Source organism: Manis javanica, chromosome 16 (genome assembly GCF_040802235.1).
Source record: "Manis javanica isolate MJ-LG chromosome 16, MJ_LKY, whole genome shotgun sequence".
NCBI classification, from domain to species: Eukaryota; Metazoa; Chordata; class Mammalia; order Pholidota; family Manidae; genus Manis; species Manis javanica.
In genome coordinates, this window is record NC_133171.1 from 41,575,951 (window position 1) to 41,594,519 (window position 18,569).

At 38.1% G+C, this 18,569-nt stretch overlaps 1 protein-coding gene across 2 annotated transcripts in view; it reads left to right on the forward strand.

Moving 5' to 3' along the window:
• Positions 1-14,344, forward strand: part of LOC108399973 (patched domain-containing protein 4) — a 181,230-nt gene extending 166,886 nt beyond the window's left edge. For both annotated transcript variants that reach the window (XM_037002712.2, XM_073224201.1), the window contains one exon: positions 6,695-14,344. In XM_037002712.2, coding sequence (XP_036858607.2) covers positions 6,695-8,328 — 1,634 coding nt within the window. In that variant the 3' untranslated portion in view covers positions 8,329-14,344. The remainder of the gene's footprint in view (positions 1-6,694) is intronic.
• The last annotated feature ends 4,225 nt before the right edge of the window (positions 14,345-18,569 follow it).

Consider the following 18,569-nt stretch of genomic DNA (forward strand, 5'->3'; position numbering starts at 1 on the left):
CTTCCACCAGGAAACAAGCACATGTACTAATGACACGGTTTGGAGATTTAAATACTCCAGGGCTTTAAGCTGACTCACTCCTGTTGTAACTCCTCTGCTTAAGGAAATCAATTTATAAAGTCAACAATAATAATGATAAGGAAAATATTCAACACAGCCGTCAAGGTCAGCAAACCGCTTTTTCCTCCGGTTGGCAAAGCCCTCCCAGCTCCCTCCGCCCCTCCTCCAGGCTGCTCTTTTGCCCTGCGCAGGCAGAAAAAGCCACATAGCAAAATAATGTAAATTGCTCCCCTTGCTTGTGCTCAGGGCTCAGACCCTGGGAGATAACCCCCTCCGAGCCCGCCGGTGTGGAATAAACCTCAACACTCCGAGACCTCCGAGTGCCGCTTGGTTCTTCCGTCAGGGACCCAGTCCAGGTTTTCCAGTGCTTTCCGTAACAGTATTTTCCATAACAATAACGGAAGTTTCCACATACTTTGTTTTTTAAAAAATCTTATTTTTAAAAAATGGCAGTGCCTTCCAGCCAAAGACCATCAGGAATACTACGTGTAATTGAACGCGTAATTGAACATACTATACTTGACATAGTAAAATGGAACAAATTTGGGTCCACTGACTCATTACAATGAGGAAGAACATTGGGGATGATGGAGAATTTCAGGAAGAATGTATTAGAATGGACTCTACGATCTTTTGGAAGTGGGTGATTGAGAAGATGGTTCAGGGCATTATAATAGTACGTTACTGTAAGGGAGAGTAATTCTATGGTCAGTTGTTTCAATAATTCTTCTACCTGGAAGGCAAAAAGAGCAGATCAGTGCTAAACTGCGATTGGTGAAGCAGCAGCAAGCATGCCTACTGTTCTTGGTAAGAGGGCGTTTGGTCCGTTTTGTTTGCACTCAGTCCAGCTGCGGAGATCCTGCTGTGGCTCAGGCCAGCTCAGCGGCAGAGGTCTTGCCACCTTGCTGCGGGGCCAGGCTGTCCGTGGCAACAGGAAGGAGCCCAGCGGTCAGTGCCAGACCAGCTCTGGGCCACACCAAGCCCCAGTGGATAGCACCCAGTTGTCAGGGCTGCTGTTTTCTTTCTCAAAAACAATGTATATTCATTGCGTAGACCTTGGGACACCCGGAAAGCATTGGGAAGAAAACGAGAAGCTTCCTGGTCAGCGTTATCCCCTGATGGGCACGCCAGGGAGAGGGAGGGAACAAGCAAGCCATCATGTGCTTGCTGGCTCTGCAGTGCTTGGCAGCAAAGGAAGCAGAAGGAGGAGCTGGGGCTGCTCCCAAACCAACTCAGCTTAGCGGTAAATTCAGGAGCAACCGAGCCGTGTTCAGAAGGCGGTGTTCAAGTCACGTGATTTGGGGCGTTCTCCGTGGAGAACATCCTGCAGTTGCCAGCACCGAGCATTCCCTCTCACACTGTAGGTATGATAGTACTTAGGGAGTCCAGTTAGTACTCACGCAGTCACTTACCTAAAACCCGTAACAGTCCTATGAAGTAGGTCCCATTGCTCACAGGTGCGGAAACTGAGGTATGGGGAGGTTAAAAAAGGACCTGCCCAAGGTCGCAGGGCTAGGGCGTGGGAGACATAGGATTTAAAACTCAATCTGGCTCTGGGGACTCTGCTAGCGACAATATCAGTGTTACCCAGTTTTGCCTACTTGGAGTATGTAAACTTTTACTGTAATAGTAGGTTTCAGAACACCCCTTGCTATCTCTCGTCTCTCTCGTGTCTCTCTCTCTCTCTCTCTCTCTCTCTCTCTCTCTCTATGTATATATATATATATACACACACACACACACACACATATTCATATCTGTCAATGTATACATGCATTTGTGTATATATGTTTGCATATGTTTGTGTGTATGTACATACACATACCACACTTGTGTATATGAACACACACAGAGATATATATATACTGGATTTTTAAAAACTTAACTTTATGTAGAATATAAAATAAATTGTCCAAATTGATGGAATGCAACCTCTGGAATGAGACTATATCCCCTTTTCTATACAGTTAGACATGTAGAAAATATACAACAGGTCTGAAAGTAATGCAGTGAGAACCTGTCACTAAATCCACTTTTTCTTATTAGGGACCTAATAAAATCCTCTAACCTCCTGCTAAATGCTCGGGGATGAGTGTCTATTTGGATTCATTCTAAATTCCTTGCAGTATCCTGCTTCTCTTTTCTGTGGATTACCCTGCGTCATTCTGTGCTGGGATGGGGCCATTTCAAGACAAGTCACTTACAAACATTAAAGACACGACTACCTCTTCTTAATTTACAGGTGTTTGTGCCTTTACTCCTGTTATTCCATCAGTCTAGACTACCATTAGTATCATCTTCTGCCTCCTAAGACCTTCTGGAACTTTACCTGATCCCTCAGAAAGAAACAGCTATGTTTGCACAGTACACAGCATACATCTCTACTTAGCAAGGATACAATTCTTGCTACTGTGTCAACTAACTGCTTTCACATATGTCTCTCACCAGGCAGGAACCTGAATGGAATTATTCATAAGACAAACTGAGGCACTAGGTAGGGATTAAGAATTTTAGTGGGAATGGGACAGAAGCAGAGAAACATCAGGACTGGGGTCCCAGGAAGTAATGGAATGGAATTAGCTCAAGACATTATTCAGTGGGGCACCTCACACTCCCAATTGTTCCATGCAGCAGCATCTGAGATGATGTTTTTGGTTTTGGTTTGAACTGGGCTGGGACTCTCAGAGTAAGGATGCAAAAAAAGTAAACACAACCCTTTTAAAAACCTATGTAGAGAGTTGAAGTTTCTTTCTACAGTGAGCAGATGTGCAAAAAATGGTTCCAGCCTCAGAATAGAAGCTAAAATAAAAAATAAGAAGCAGAGAACAATGCAGAGGTTAGAAAAACCAGCTCTCCGTGGTTGACAAGCTGACTGGACAGTGATGAGAGTAATACCAAATCCTAATTTCTAGTTGGTAGGAGCCCACTTTTGTAAAATAATTAGGTAGTTATCTACCTGGATGGATAGATAGATAGATAAATAGAGCTTAATACATAACACATGCAAAACTGGAATAAATACACAACGTTGTTAACAGCAGTTAACGATATCATGGGGCTAGAGAATAATTTCTATCACTATTATTTTTTCCATCTTTTCTGAGTTTTCAATGGAAATATGTCCTGTTTTCATAAACAGAAAAAGGTGATAAAAATGTGTGTGTGTGTGTGTGTGTGTGTGTGTGTGTGTGTGTGTGTGTGTGTGTGTTTCTTTTGACGAAACTGATAATTCTCACCTGGGGGCAGTTTTGTCCACCAGACAGCATCTGGAAGTGTCTGAAGACATATTTTGTTGTCACACCTGTGGCTTGTGCTACTGGCATCCAGTGGATAGAGGCCAAGAGTGATCCTAAGCATCCCACAATATATAGGAAAGGTTCTAAAATTCATTTGTATTAGAAGATATTATCTCTGTCTCATAAATACCCAAGTGAAAATAACCTTCTGGACTGACAGATATTGGAAAAGATGTTTCTTGTTCACCTTTATGTTTTATATACTGACTTGCAAAGATCCTAGTGTGTAACAAATTTTAAATAAATACATATTGGGTCTGAATTTCATTACAAGTATGTAGCTCTTCTGGACACAATAATATAAGCATAAAGATGCATAATGCATTTTAGAATAAGTAATTCAAAGATACATTTTCTGGACCCATCTAGAATTAAGAACTACAGTTGATTTAATTCAATAAGGGATTAGTGGGAACCTTCTGGGCATCTCTCACTTTGCCAGATGTTCTGCAGCATATGTAAGGAACATAGTATGCATTCCTTGACCTTGAAGAATGTGCAATCTAACCAAACAGACAAAACATATCCTGAGAAAATGGTTTTGTTCCAGAGCAAACAAGCACAAGGGCACATGCCAAAATACCTAATTAGTGAAATAGAAGTTTAAGGAACAGAAAAAAATCAATATGCCTGGAATTATCTGAGATAGCTTCATGGCAAACAGGAGAACTGAGCTGACTCTTAACAGACTGATGGATAGAATTTCAATATGACCAGCAATGAGGGGAAGATATTGTAAGGAAGAGAAAATAGCATGAATGAAAGAAAGTAAGATTGATCTTAGGTAGATTCACGGGGGAGTGAGAATACCAACCCTGGCTGAAACAGGTGACAGATTTGAACTGCTAGAAAGTAGCCAGATTATGGAGAGAATCAAATGAGTGACTATAAATAGGAACACCTTGTAAAATCATCTACACTGAAGATTGGGATAAAACATGCCATCTCCAAAGTTTGGAATTGTGTTTTTAGTCTCTATCACAAGTAAAGTGATTATTTAACCTAATATGGTTTAGCATCATCTCACCACCCATACAGAACTTTGTACTATATAAAGCAACCGTCTGGCCTACATAGTGCACCTAATATTCCACAGAAGTGACCATTAGCAAAGGCAAGCCAAATATAGCTGTAGCCCCAGGTAGCCTTTTCCCCCCTTGTGACTACAGAGATAGCAAGAGTCCTCATTTCAGAAGAGCAATGTTCTAATTAGATAATTATTTTGATTACTTTAACTAATGTCCTAATATTGTGATTTTGTCAAGGGAATAAGAGAACAAGTATTCTCTTTGGTAAAGGAGTCTCGTAGAAGATAGAAACAAATAATGTTGTTAAGAATCATTAGGCTTAATTCAATGCACATATATGTTGAGCTAATAATTACATGGGAGAAGTAATAGATAATTCCCTCCAAAGAAACTTACACCTAAACACAGTTTTCAGAACTCTCTCTACTTGTTAGGACACACTTATCTTTTCTGGTTGGAGATGCAGAAGAGAGAACTTTGGAGAATAAATAGGCTTTATATTTGGGATAAGAAGAACTCCAGCGTAACAACAATTAATAATTACTAAAAACTCCCAGGATAGATGGACCAAAATCAAAGATTAGCATTATATACATTTAAACCTATAAATACTATAGTTAAATTAACTATAAAACAAGAATTCTTAGATCCTCTAGAAAAGAGGTTTTGGAAAATATTAACTCACGTACATCACTTTGTTGGTTAGGAATAGGTTCAGCTACGTATAACAGCCTTGTTTACAGTAGTTCAGCCCAATGGGGATTTCATTTTTTTCAAAGAGAATCTGAGAGGAAAGTAGGCCATGGCTCTTATTGGCAGCTCCATGATGCCATTTAGGACAAAGCTCCTTCTGGTCATTTACATGACTTCCAGTTATGCTGCCTTGTCAAAAAATGTCACATGAACCATCCTCTAGTTGATAGGTAGGCTGAGAACATTTTCAACTGTGTACACTGCAGTCCCAAATAAAAGTAACATGTAAGGAGAAGAATTGTGAAGGTGAATTAGCAAATACTATTAACAACACAAATCAGTGATTATGTATAGGAAGACTCCAGCCATTATAAAATGTTTGTTAAAGCACTGATAAGTAAATTGGGTAACATGTAAATACAATATCTGGGTACCACTTGAAGTCCATTTGCCAGGTTTTCTTGAACGAGGTCATTTTGTGCCTTTAAGCTATGTGGGTTTATGTCTTTTAGTCTAATGGATTTCTTGGAGAACAGCCCAAGCACAGCTTGCATCCATTCATAGAAAATATTTGTATGGAATTGCTAGGCCTACAAGGGGAAGAGTTGATCTTCCAAGATTTCCACTGAGAAAATTACCATTTGGCATATCCCTGATGGCAAATGACAAAGCTAATTCAGGGAAGTGAAAAAGAGGGAAAATGAAGGTACGGCACAATACTTTTACCTTCCCTGGTGCTTTCTGCTTTTGCTGAGAAGGAAGCAAGTGGTGGAATTTAAGAGTTGTCAAGTTCCTGGAAAACAAAAAAACAGCTAAGTATCCAACAGTATCTGGCACACAGTAGATATGCAAGTATATTTGTTGAATAAACCTTTTGCCTGTTTACTGTATCAACGAGTACACAGAAGCTGGCTTTAAGGATGCAGCCTCCATTCACTTTAATGAAGTCAAATATTTAGTCAGCATCCATTCCATATGAATAAAAACTCTGTGAGGAACCCATAGGAAATGCTTACTGGCATCTCTTATGCCAAAGTCTTGCCCTGTCTTTAATGTGACGTGGAACATTAACTGGCATCCAGTGTTAATTGATCAAATCTAGAGGAATTGTTTTCTATGCCATTTGGCAACTAGGCAGATTATTAACACTGTGAAGTCAATTTAAAGTCATTTCAAGTCAACTTGAAATGGTGATTAGGGGCTATCAGTCAATATATCAGTTGATCAAGCACTGAATTGGTGTCGAGGGTCATTTGAAGATGCACAATTGACAGTCCTTGCCCCTGACCACTTATGATCCATTTAGGGAGACAATATGCATGCGGGGGGATGGAAACACATAATAATGTCAGTTATATATACAACTTGTCAAATTAATATAACAAAGAACAGTAAATGTTTCATTTTGCCCAGAATTCCAATAAATTTGGGCTTTGCAAAATTGGAAACATGGGCCAAATATAACACATGATGCAACCCAAATTTTGAGACCTTGATGGAAGAATCAAAGCACTTCGAAGATCAAAGAGTACTGTTTGGCGTAATCTATGGGGATGTCACTCGGCACCACAGGCGGAAACAAAAACAATGATTCTGTTTCTTCTTTTTTTAAATTAGGTCATGGAACTAAAGGCGTATTTGAGCTTCTGTCCGGATGGCGGAGAACCAGAGAGAATTTGCCCTTCAAAGACAGGGTAGCAGATGCCTATTCCGATGTGATGGTCACCTATACCATGACCAGCTCCCTGTACTTCATGACCTTTGGCATGGGGGCCAGCCCATTCACAAACATAGAGGCTGTGAAGGTCTTCTGTCAGAACATGTGTGTGTCCATTCTGTTGAACTACTTCTACATTTTCTCTTTCTTTGGCTCCTGTCTGGTCTTTGCTGGCCAACTAGAGCAAAACCGCTACCACAGCATCTTTTGCTGTAAGATCCCTTCTGCAGAATACCTGGACCGCAAACCTGTGTGGTTCCAGACAGTGATGAGTGATGGGCATCAGCAGACATCTCATCATGAGACAAGCCCCTACCAGCATCACTTTATTCAGCACTTCCTCCGTGAACACTACAATGAATGGATCACCAATATCTATGTGAAGCCATTTGTTGTCATCCTCTATCTCATTTACGCCTCCTTCTCCTTTATGGGGTGCTTGCAGATCAGTGATGGAGCCAACATCATCAATCTACTAGCCAGTGATTCCCCAAGTGTTTCCTATGCCATGGTTCAGCAGAAATATTTCAGCAACTATAGCCCTGTGATAGGATTCTACGTTTATGAGCCCCTTGAATACTGGAACAGCAGCGTCCAGGAGGACCTACGGAGACTCTGCAGTGGCTTCACTGCTGTGTCCTGGGTGGAGCAGTACTACCAGTTCCTGAAAGTTAGCAACATCAGTGCCAATAACAAAAGTGACTTTATCAGTGTCCTACAAAGTTCATTTTTAAAAAAGCCAGAATTTCAGCATTTTCGCAATGACATCATCTTCTCCAAGGCAGGGGATGAAAACAACATCATTGCTTCTCGCTTATATCTGGTGGCAAGGACTAGCAGAGACAAGCAGAAGGAAGTCATAGAAGTGTTGGAAAAATTGAGGCCCCTGTCCCTGTCAAAAAGCATCCGATTCATCGTGTTCAACCCCTCCTTTGTGTTCATGGACCATTACAGCTTGTCTGTCACAGTGCCTGTTCTGATTGCAGGCTTTGGTGTTCTCCTGGTGTTAATTCTGACTTTTTTCCTGGTGATCCACCCTCTGGGAAACTTCTGGCTAATTCTTAGTGTCACCTCAATTGAGCTGGGCGTTCTGGGCTTAATGACATTATGGAACGTCGACATGGATTGCATTTCTATCTTGTGCCTTATCTACACTTTAAATTTCGCCATTGACCACTGTGCACCTCTGCTTTACACGTTTGTATTAGCAACTGAGCACACCCGAACACAATGTATAAAAAGCTCCCTGCAAGAGCATGGAACAGCCATTTTGCAAAATGTTACTTCTTTTCTTATTGGGTTGGTCCCCCTCCTATTTGTGCCTTCGAACCTGACCTTCACACTGTTCAAATGCTTGCTGCTCACTGGGGGTTGCACACTTCTGCACTGTTTTGTTATCTTACCAGTGTTCCTAACTTTTTTCCCTCCTTCCAAAAAGCACCACAAGAAAAAGAAACGCGCTAAACGAAAGGAGAGAGAGGAAATTGAATGCATAGAAATTCAAGAGAACCCTGATCACGTCACCACAGTCTGAAGGGTGTAGACTAACGGATTATTTTTCTTTTCCAGTATTGCACAATGATGCAGGGCGAGTAAAGCTCAGACCTCAGCTGCTTGGGCTGGCCAGGGGTAACAAGGCAAGTCAGATCAAGAGTGAATTATTCATGACACATCAAGGTGTCCACTTCTTTGGGGGACGAGGGAATCAAAGAAGGGGAAAAAGTTCTTTGCAACCTTGTTCTCCACTAAAGATAAGTTTCTGGATGTGATTTTAGAGCTCTTGCAAGGAACGGATGAATCAAAGGAGTTAGAAAGCTGAAATAACCAACTGCTTTTAAAAATAAAATGCTTAGGAGAATGGAAAAGAGAGGAAAGGGGTGACTCCAAATATTGAAAAAGACATAAGAAATGTTAAGATGCTGTGGCACTTTCCATATTTGTTCTTTGAACAGATTAGTCAAAGGAAACCTATGCACTTGGGAAGTACATATTTAATCCCATCTAAACCAAAGGACTTCCCAATCCATTTTATGTTACCTTTATATGTATATGTGCAATATATACATATACTTAGATTTATCTTTAGTGTACATTGACATTTGTATGGAGGAAGGTGTCCATTTGCAGACAGGCTGGTATTTCTCTGGAAAGTCACATCAGCCTTAGCCAAACATAACTGCATAATAACCATTCAAAATCAACTCAAGTGTTTCAGCAGCAAGAGTGCTATTCAACTGTGTGATAAGCAAATAAACAGAGATATGAGTCCATTCAGTTCTTGTTTGGGTGACTTAGCAAAAAATACAAAAGACATTAGAATTAATTACAACATGAACAAGGTTCAAAGTGTCATGTTGGAGCTAAGTAGTTGATATGGATTCTTATTGACTTCTCATGGTTCTCTGTATTTTGGAATATTGATTTGGCTGCTTTCAGAGAACTCAACTCTGCAAATGAACACTTAAGACATGTTGCCCATACATATGTGTATAAGGGTGCCTGTGTGCATGTGTGTGGGGGAGTTCCATAGTTATAATATTCTGATGGTAAAAATGTACTGCCCTTGAATATAGGTAATTCACAGAGGAGAAAGGAAACATAACTAGGAGACTTGTAGAGTCAAACAGAGTAAATGGACCATCACCACTCACGTGCCATCAACTGGTTCTTAGTATAAGGAAAATATTCTAATCCTATAAAGTCTAGTGTGTTCCTTGCATCAGTTTTTGGAACATCAACCCAGGCCACGATCACTGTAGTAGTATAAATATGTACTCTAAGAGGTACTCACCTACTGCAATATCGTTTTGTAGCTTCTTGCAATATCATTGTTCTTGTTAACCTGGAAAGTGCTCCTAGGTTGGCCCACCTCGTAGGGTGATTGTAACTGTCCACAGGCGGCATATTAACTGCTGCTGAATTCTCTCTCTGAGAAAGTACTGAGGTAAAACGTTTTCATTGAGTTCAAGTTTAAAACTGCTCCCCAGCAGATAGACTCAAGTCTGTTGGGTGCTTACTGTCACAGAAAATTACTAGAAAATGCCTTTTCCCATGCCAAGCAGTAAAATAATTCATTTTCAGGTAGGACTGAACAAATATCCAATGATTAAAAATATGCTAGTAAGTTCTTTGACCTGGAAGAGAGCTACTGTTTCCCACTAACATTGGGCATATAGTTTAATTGAATTTAAAATATTAAAATCTAAAACACAAACACAAAAACTTCCTGGACTCAGTTAAGTTCAAAAAAGAGATACAAACCATTCCATTCTGATTGCAGTCTTTGGAAGTGAAGTTGATAAATTAATGAAATAACAAAACAAGTGTACTTTTGCAAATAGTTTATCAGAATATTAAGGGAAAGGAGAATGGTCTCTAAAATAAAAAACATTTAACAAAACTTTATTTTATAAATTGAAGTTTGTTTTGTCCTACCTTGAGATTACTGACTTTCTATTAGAAATGATCCACGTCTTCTCAGTTGTGTTCATCTGGGCAGAATATCGATATATTGATAATGGAAAAAAAATGCCATAAATATAGGGTTATTATTCTTACATTATTTGAAAAGTCATGTCACAGATAACCCTAGCCTTTTGCTTCCTGAACTGCTCTGTTAAGATGAACTGGTCTTTGGCACTAGTTGACCTTCAGACCATGATCTCATAGCTGAAGTAAAAATTTCTGAGTGGGGTTTTTTGGGGAGAGGGGCATTCCTCCTTCACAGCCTACTCACCCTTTGTGAACATCTGTTTTATATCTCCTTCCAAACATGGGAGGTATCCGCTGAGAAATTCCATTAACTCTCACTCTTAATTTTTTTCAAGTGTGCCATAGTCTTCTCATTTACCAAGTTTTACACAGCTTGCCCAGTTGGGTCACTTTTCTTCTTGGTTACCTTACACAATTTTACATGCAAAGAAGATGGGCAGGCTGATTTATAAAGAATGAAGCATGCCAGTTGCCAAATAAATATGGAAATGATGGCATATATTGCCAAACCACTGGAGCAGTTTTATCTTATTGTTCAAGAGACTAGAGGGGTAGAATTTTGGAAGGGACATTATGTTTTCCGGAACACCATGGTACTCCTTAGTGAACTGCAGCAATAATTTATTGAAATGGAATTTCTTGTTCTGGAAGAGTTAATATACCACCCAAAATGCCCTAACTCAGTCCTTGGAAGTAATTTAAACCCAGGAAGAAGCTAACTGAGCATTATCTGACCTCCTAACCTCACTGTGAAACATATTTCCAAGAAGTCCATTTACTGAATGCCAAGATACACCTTAGAATATGAGATCATGATTTGCAGGTAATGCCCAACCACTGCCTTTTTCAGTAGCTTGTGTGCAATTTTCCTAGTTTTTCAAATTACACCCATTCTTTTGTCCATTTGTAAACTACTGATGGTGTTCAAGTTAGAAGATAACCAATCAATTCCTAGAAGAAAAGAAACCTGTGAGAAGTATCTCAGATATGCAGAATGTCTTATTTAGTTGAAACATATTTTTCCCTTAAAGAGAGGGATTTTAAAAGTTTTCAAAAACCACACCTTTCCTGAATTTAAAGTGGACCATGAATTTGTCTCTTTCCACAAGAATGTAGATTTGAATTAGAAAGTATCATTAAGAGTTCCACTCTCCATGACTACCTCTAAGAGGTACTCACCTAAATTATAGAAAAAGATTTGATTTAGCTAAAAGTTGCATTACTTGTTTTAATGAAAGGTGTGCTTAAATGTCATCCTATGAATTCTTGCAGGGATGTTGAACCTCTCTGAAAGTTGCATATGAATATTCTATGAAAGAATTACTCTCCACTGTGGTTGTATCATTTGAGTTTTCCATTCCTACTTGATTCATATTTATTTCCACAGAATTTTGGTTTTACCTTGTGATGTTAGAAGAATTATTACAAGTGAAGCTCCTATGATGTTAACAATAGCCATTCTTGAATGGTGAATTCAAGAAATTGAGAGCTTTGTCCATTTTGTAATTACCCATTGCACTTTCTCTTAATAAACTAATCCTTCTAGGCTTGTGGTTAGAGCTAGGGATTAACTATTGCCATTCAGAATTACATGTATTTTTATAAGTTGACTGTAAATATCATAATTACAGTCACGTATTTTTATGGCCAAATAGTTACGAATGCTTGGCACTATGCATGCATTGTTGCTAATAGTACATAGATTTTTTAAGACACTATTTTCATGGTTATTACAACTTTTATTAAAATTCTCTTATCACCTATTCATAAATGCCTTTAGGTTTTGGTCCAAGGGCCTGAAATCCACAAAAAGTTCCATCCCAGAGGGAACAATTTTACAAATTGCCTTCCCTGGGTGTCAACGACAGCAGCATCTTGAATTACAGAGATTAAATCTGGCTTCCAGGTAAAGGACATAGCAGATTCTGTGCTAGTCAGTAATTAAGCATGCTTATTGTCCTGTGTTTGCTAATCTCACGGTGAGCCAGAGAATGAAATGCCTTGAGACTGGAATCTAGATGTTGTCTCCTATAGACTGGAGAACTCAATTATTTTCTCAAGCTTTTTTTCTAGAGGAATCTCTCTATTCAGTTTATTTTGTTCGTGTTTGACAATCCTTTAAATGTGAACCTGAAAATTGTCATTTGTTCCAAAAGAGACTTAAAAGCACTTTTATTCTCTTAAAAAAAAAAGAAAACAAACAACAAAAACACTTCTTGCTTTTTCTGTATTACAAAACAGTTTGTGACAAATTGGTATGCTCTTGAAATCTCCCCATCTTGAATCTAAATATAAAGCTCAGCATCATTTCTGTGGTGCAGGCATTTACACCAACCTTTCAAGTAATGATTTGCCAATATACTATGTTGGGGGGAAATGAGCTTGATTTTTCATTATTGGTTTGTCTTCAAAATCATGACTGCAAATGTATTTACCCAAAGGAAAGCTGAAAAATCATAAATGAAAGAAACAAAGCATCTTTGTAGCAGGTCCAGCATGGAAGGGACTATATATGGATATACAGCCATACATTACTCTGATTTCTAAACCAAATGGCCAAGGTTTGACTCACCATCATTTATTAGGACAAGAGATGGTGTTCTGTGTTTGAAGTGTTGTTGAGTTGGATTAGGCAACATTTGGAATAGGACTGAGAGGGTGATAAGAAAGGAGCCCACAGGCTGAGAAATCAAGGTGTCTGTAAGTGAGTGTGATAGGTGGGAAAATTCCATTTGTTTTACAGTTTTAGAATACAGCACAGAATTGCTTGGTACCTCAAAACTATAGAATCTTGACTGCTAGCAAAACTGATCATATGCAAATGCATCCCGCTTGGAGACTGTCTTCTCATTTGTCAGATATATAAGCTGATCCTTGTGGGGGAAGTGCTCCTCAGTTTCCAAGCATGAACCAGAGCCACAGACATTTTGTGGGTGAAAATGGGTACTGGGGAGACTCCTTGAAAAGAAGCTTCAACTAAGCTCCCAGCCAAGCATCATTCATTCCCCGGATGACTGTTGACATTGCTGTGATTTTTGTGCATCTTTGAGACATACTGAATACTTTTCTGATGTTTCTCTGTACTTAAAGAGGACCTCTCGGTTGCCGAAAGAGAAGTCCTTTGTTTTCCTTATGTAATGGAAAACAGTTCAAAGAAATATATAGGGTCAAAAATCATATACTAGAATAGTACAGACTAGTCTATGGATCACATAGTGTCTACTGCACTTCTAAAGATATTCCCAGAATTAAATGGTCTTATACCCTAAAGCAAGAAACTCTGTAAGATAGATATTTTTAATATAATCAAGTATTTATTAAAAAAACAACTCATTGCTAATTTCGCACTTTTATAAACTATAGAAATTCAGGCACTACCATTTTTCCCAGTTGAAGTTTTCCCTAAGAAAGTTCTCACAGGTCGGGCTAATTATGAAGTCGTAAAAAATCAGAAGGAAACTTTAAATACAGAGGAGTACGAACACCTGCTGGCTATGTGTGTTTGTACTTATCTGAACTGGGATTTTAGAAGTCATTTGTAACTGTGTTCTGGCTAACGACCGCACGGCTAGATAAACAGTATGGTTTCCTTTCCTTCTATTTCCATAGTGATTACAGCCACCACATTATCCACAGGGTTCTGGCAAACCTGTGGAAAGATAAGAACATGAATGTTTTGGAAGATTTTGCTGAAGCATTTCTTAGCAGTAACAAGAAAAGACTGCCATGGGTCAAAGACAAGAGGAGTGTATTCCAAGCGTGTCACTTCCCAGTCCTGTATAAATTTGTTAACTTAGCTTTTGGCAGAGGCAGACTACAGTATGCTGTGAAAGCATTCAAGCTAACACAAGATGGTCAATAGAATCTCCCCTGGAAACTCAAAGAACTTCCATCGTGCTATTTAGCCAATGCACTGATTACTGGTATCCACAATAAGAGGTCTGAAAAAAGACCCGGATGCCCTGGTGCAGTCTGCAACATATTGCAAAATATTTTGAAATGGAATCAGGAAATTTTGGCATCTTTTCTTCTCAAACACAAAAGTGCTAGGTACTGATAAATTAGACCTTAGGTACTGATAAATTAGACCTTAAATTCACTAATGCAAATAGCCCAAAGTTTCAGTGAAATTTAAGCAATGACTTTATTATACTCTCCTGTTAATTATGCATACTTCTCAGCAATAGACTTTCTTGCTCTTAAATAGGAAATCTGTCACAGCTTGAAAAGGGCAGAGTTCTCTTCAAGCTACCTCACAAAGGTAATTAAAGACAAAATGGCATGCAACCTTTGATTAAATGGCAATATATTAAGCCACAAAACAGTATTATTTATCACCTCTCCTTGATGCTCTTTCACTTTTATAAATTTAGACCAGACATAATGTAAGAGGACTACCCCTGTGTGCAGTGTGGCTTGTGCACTCTGTTAATATAGTATCTATTACTATGAAATCTCTCAGGGCTGTTGTTTGGTTGTGTCTTCACAGACCCTCCAGAGTACGAAACTTGGTTCAGAAAGAGAATAACCAGATACTGACTTTGAGGCAGTGGTCTACCTAGTGAGGTGCATAATCAAACAATTTGTGAATAACTTCAGTAAAAATTCTAAGTGCACTTCTTATTACTGGAGGGGCCATCCAGTTTGTTTGCTTGTTTACTGTAAGCAAATAGAAATAAAGTTACTTGTTTATTGTAAGCATATTGAAAGAGACAAAAGTACTAGTTATGGGCATTTTACTCATGTTTTCTTTGCCACCGGATGCCATTACTATTAATTATGGCTACATTAGGGTTCTGAAACACAGATTACTTTCGGAAACACAGACTCGGTAAGGAGACAACTACTAGGAGGAGACACTCCTCGTCCATTCACAGACAGACTGTAGGAATGAGAGTAAACGTTGAGCACTTTTATTTCCTGTTCTTTCCTAAAACAAAAGCCCACTTGCTCTTAATCCTGGCTATACAAAATGCTAACTTCTATAACAAAACTAAGAAGAATGAAAGTATGAAATCGTAAAACTCCATTGTCTTCTCAATACAAACCTCATGGCAAACCTCCATTTTCAGATGTCCTTATAAAAACATTTTTTAAAAATGTTCCTTGGCATATAGGTTTTTACCAACTCTCATTCATGAAAACAGCCTCATTTATCACTCCTAAAATAGTGCCAATAAGTTAGTAAGCCATTTAAAGCTCTTTGCTCTGTTATTCTGTACCTTGGGCTCTAAAACTAAAGCTACTTATTGAGAAGCACTAATACAAAAAATCTCAACAGAAATGTCAATATCAAAAAAGTTCATTGCATATGTTTTATTTCCATCCCAAAATATTGTCAAAGTGGGGAGCTGCCTGAGGGATCATTTTAAATCTTACTAAGAAGCAAATATTCTCATGTGAGTCCTTCAGAAGTTTCCATATTTCCTGAATTTAGCCCATTATTAGAATTTATCTCCATTCTCTGTAAGTGAAAAAAGATGATAAAAATTCATAATTTTTGTTAAATATAATAAAAATAAAGAAAAATTATTCCCCATACATTTGCATTTGTGACTGTACATTTAATAGTTAATCTCATAACTCAGTCAAGGGAAATTGTGTTGCAAATATTTCCTAGTTTGTTTCATTATGATTATCATACTTTGGATATACAGAGATATAATAATTTTAGTTAAATTTCTCAGGATTACTCTACAAGAAATCTATGATCTGATGCCTAAAGGTAAAAAATCTTAAGAAAAGTAACATTTTGCTACTTGCAAAAATTTTGCCTCAGTTACATTTACTATAATTCCCCTAAGCAAAGTTATTTACAGTATTTATGACTATTTTTCCCTTTTAGTTTAACAACAACAAAAAAAAATAGTTCCATTGGTCATAATAAGGAACAATTATGACTCACTACATTACATTGCATTACTGCAAGAACAATATAAAAAGCATACTAAACAGGTGTTCACTCTTTAATTCCTAGGGTCACTTGAATTTACCAGTTCTTTCTAGATCACAGCCCCAAATGCTGCAAGCTAGGTTGTTCCGAGATTCACTGTACTCTCCTTCCTTTCTTACTAATATTAAATGCCCCACAGAATGTCATCATCCATGACATCTTCATCTAATCTCAGTGGGATCTTTGGCCTTCCTGTCCTTTAGGGAAAAATTCTTCTAGTCTAGGAATTAAATTCCTTAAGCACATCTCATGCCATCACAATGTTATTGAAATATTTGCATGACCCTTTAAGACCCTAATACTCATATCAACTTCAAGTCCAAAGCAATATATAATCAGTTCAAAAAAATTCTGCCTGAAACTTCTCACTGCATTACATTGTATTACTAGCAAGAACGATATAAAAGTGCTTAAACTGACAATTTCTTACCATGTGAGAACTACAGAGATGGAGGCAATAATAAATAGGATGGTGGCTCCCGTGCAGTACACAGACTTACAAAGCTCATTAGTTAGGCTGCACAAAATACAATTACAAGTCTGGGCAAAATTATTCATGAGCTGTTAGCACTACTTATAAGTCATTAAAACTGAGAATGTTAAATCTCTGAATACCCAAGTCACTGTATTCTGAAGAATAATGTGACATTGCTAGGAATACAGCTAACCAACATTCACAGGATTTAAGTTCACCTGATGCCAAAATTATACAGAAACAGTTTAATAATCTGCAATCCATTTTAGAAGCTTCTGTCAGTCACTACTACAGAGACGCTTTCAGTATTGACATCATTTGTATGATTGAATAGAGAGCTCTACTACATTTCCTTTTACATAGTTTTTTATATTTTTTAAACAAGGGTGCCCAGACTTTTGTATAGATTTACTCAATACCCATTTCCTGTCCAAATTTAATATTTTAATCATCGATTTATCTTGCTTTTTTTCCTTTGGTTAAATATGTTTTTTTTTCATTTCTAGAATACTTTTCCTTAGACTAATTAAAACATGTTTTTCCTTTAGGTAAAAATGAGTATAGCTAGAAAAGAGTGAAATAAGAACTTAGCAAAATTAAGGTGGATAGGTAGACACATCTGCAAGCACTAAAGTTTGGTAAAAACATTATTCATTATTATTTATATGTGCATCGAGCTGAAATTCCCTACTACTTTTACCAATGCAGCTAAAATGGCAAACAGTATATAGCACAGGTCTTTCTGCTTAGCAGACACTCATTATCTAATGAAGAAATAATGAAATAGTTCTCCTGCCTCTGGCTTGTCTGCCTGTGACCTAATGAAAAGTGAATTATTTAATAATCCCAATCTGTAATGACCTATATGTATTGTTGTTTTATTGCATTTTCTGAAATTTTCCTTTATAGCCAGTTCTATAGGAGTAAGGCCCCATATCAGAGAATTTCAGGCATGCTGATAATTAACCGTCCTTTCCAGTAAGTTGAAATGCTAGAGCCTAGGACTGCACACATCTTGATAGTAAAATAAAAGGGAATGTGATCTGACAGGAAGCAAAACACTAAAGGACAGGCATGACTTAAAAATTAAAAAAAAAAAAAAAACAGGTCAGTAAGAAGAAGCAAAAAAAAAAAGTAAAATTTTTGAAGAGGGAAATAAAGCACTGAACTAAAAATTTTTGGTTTTGCTTGGTTTCTGTTAGTTTATCTTTTTAAATAGACACATTGGAAGGGGTCAGAAAACTGTTGACATACTGAAATCTCTGAAAGTTTTTGGCTGTTAACCCTTAAAAAAAAATAGGACCAGAAATTCAGTTGTATTTTAGGATCAAGATTGACTGTGGATTTCTAAAGTACCCCCAGCTAGATTATGTGGGATTATGTTCATTTACTCAGCAAATACTTTGGAGCACCTTCATGGTCTCTGGGCAAGACTCAGAGAAAAATATCAGTATTTACGGCCCCTGCCTTTGAGGCACCTATGATCTGTTGAGGAAACTTCTGGGTGGAACATTCAAGGAAGACAATGAAGCAATTATGAAAAGATCCACACTGAAGCTTGGATAAATTTCGAATAGACAGAGATGGGAGAGTGAGCATCACAGTCTGGGATGTGATGGAATACACAAGGACAGGCGGACTGGAAAGTAGGCTGTCCAGGAGGAAAGCTACTGCAGATGAGACCATCAGAGCCCAAAGCAGAGTGGCACAGGCGGGATATTAGAAAGTAACCAGGATGTGGGGAGCTGTTTGGAAATGGGAGTGGGAGCAGGAAGTGAAAGCTGATTCTGAGATCTGTTCTTGAGCTCGAATGGTTCATACAATATAAACACTACAGTCCCCCTTTCTATGTTTT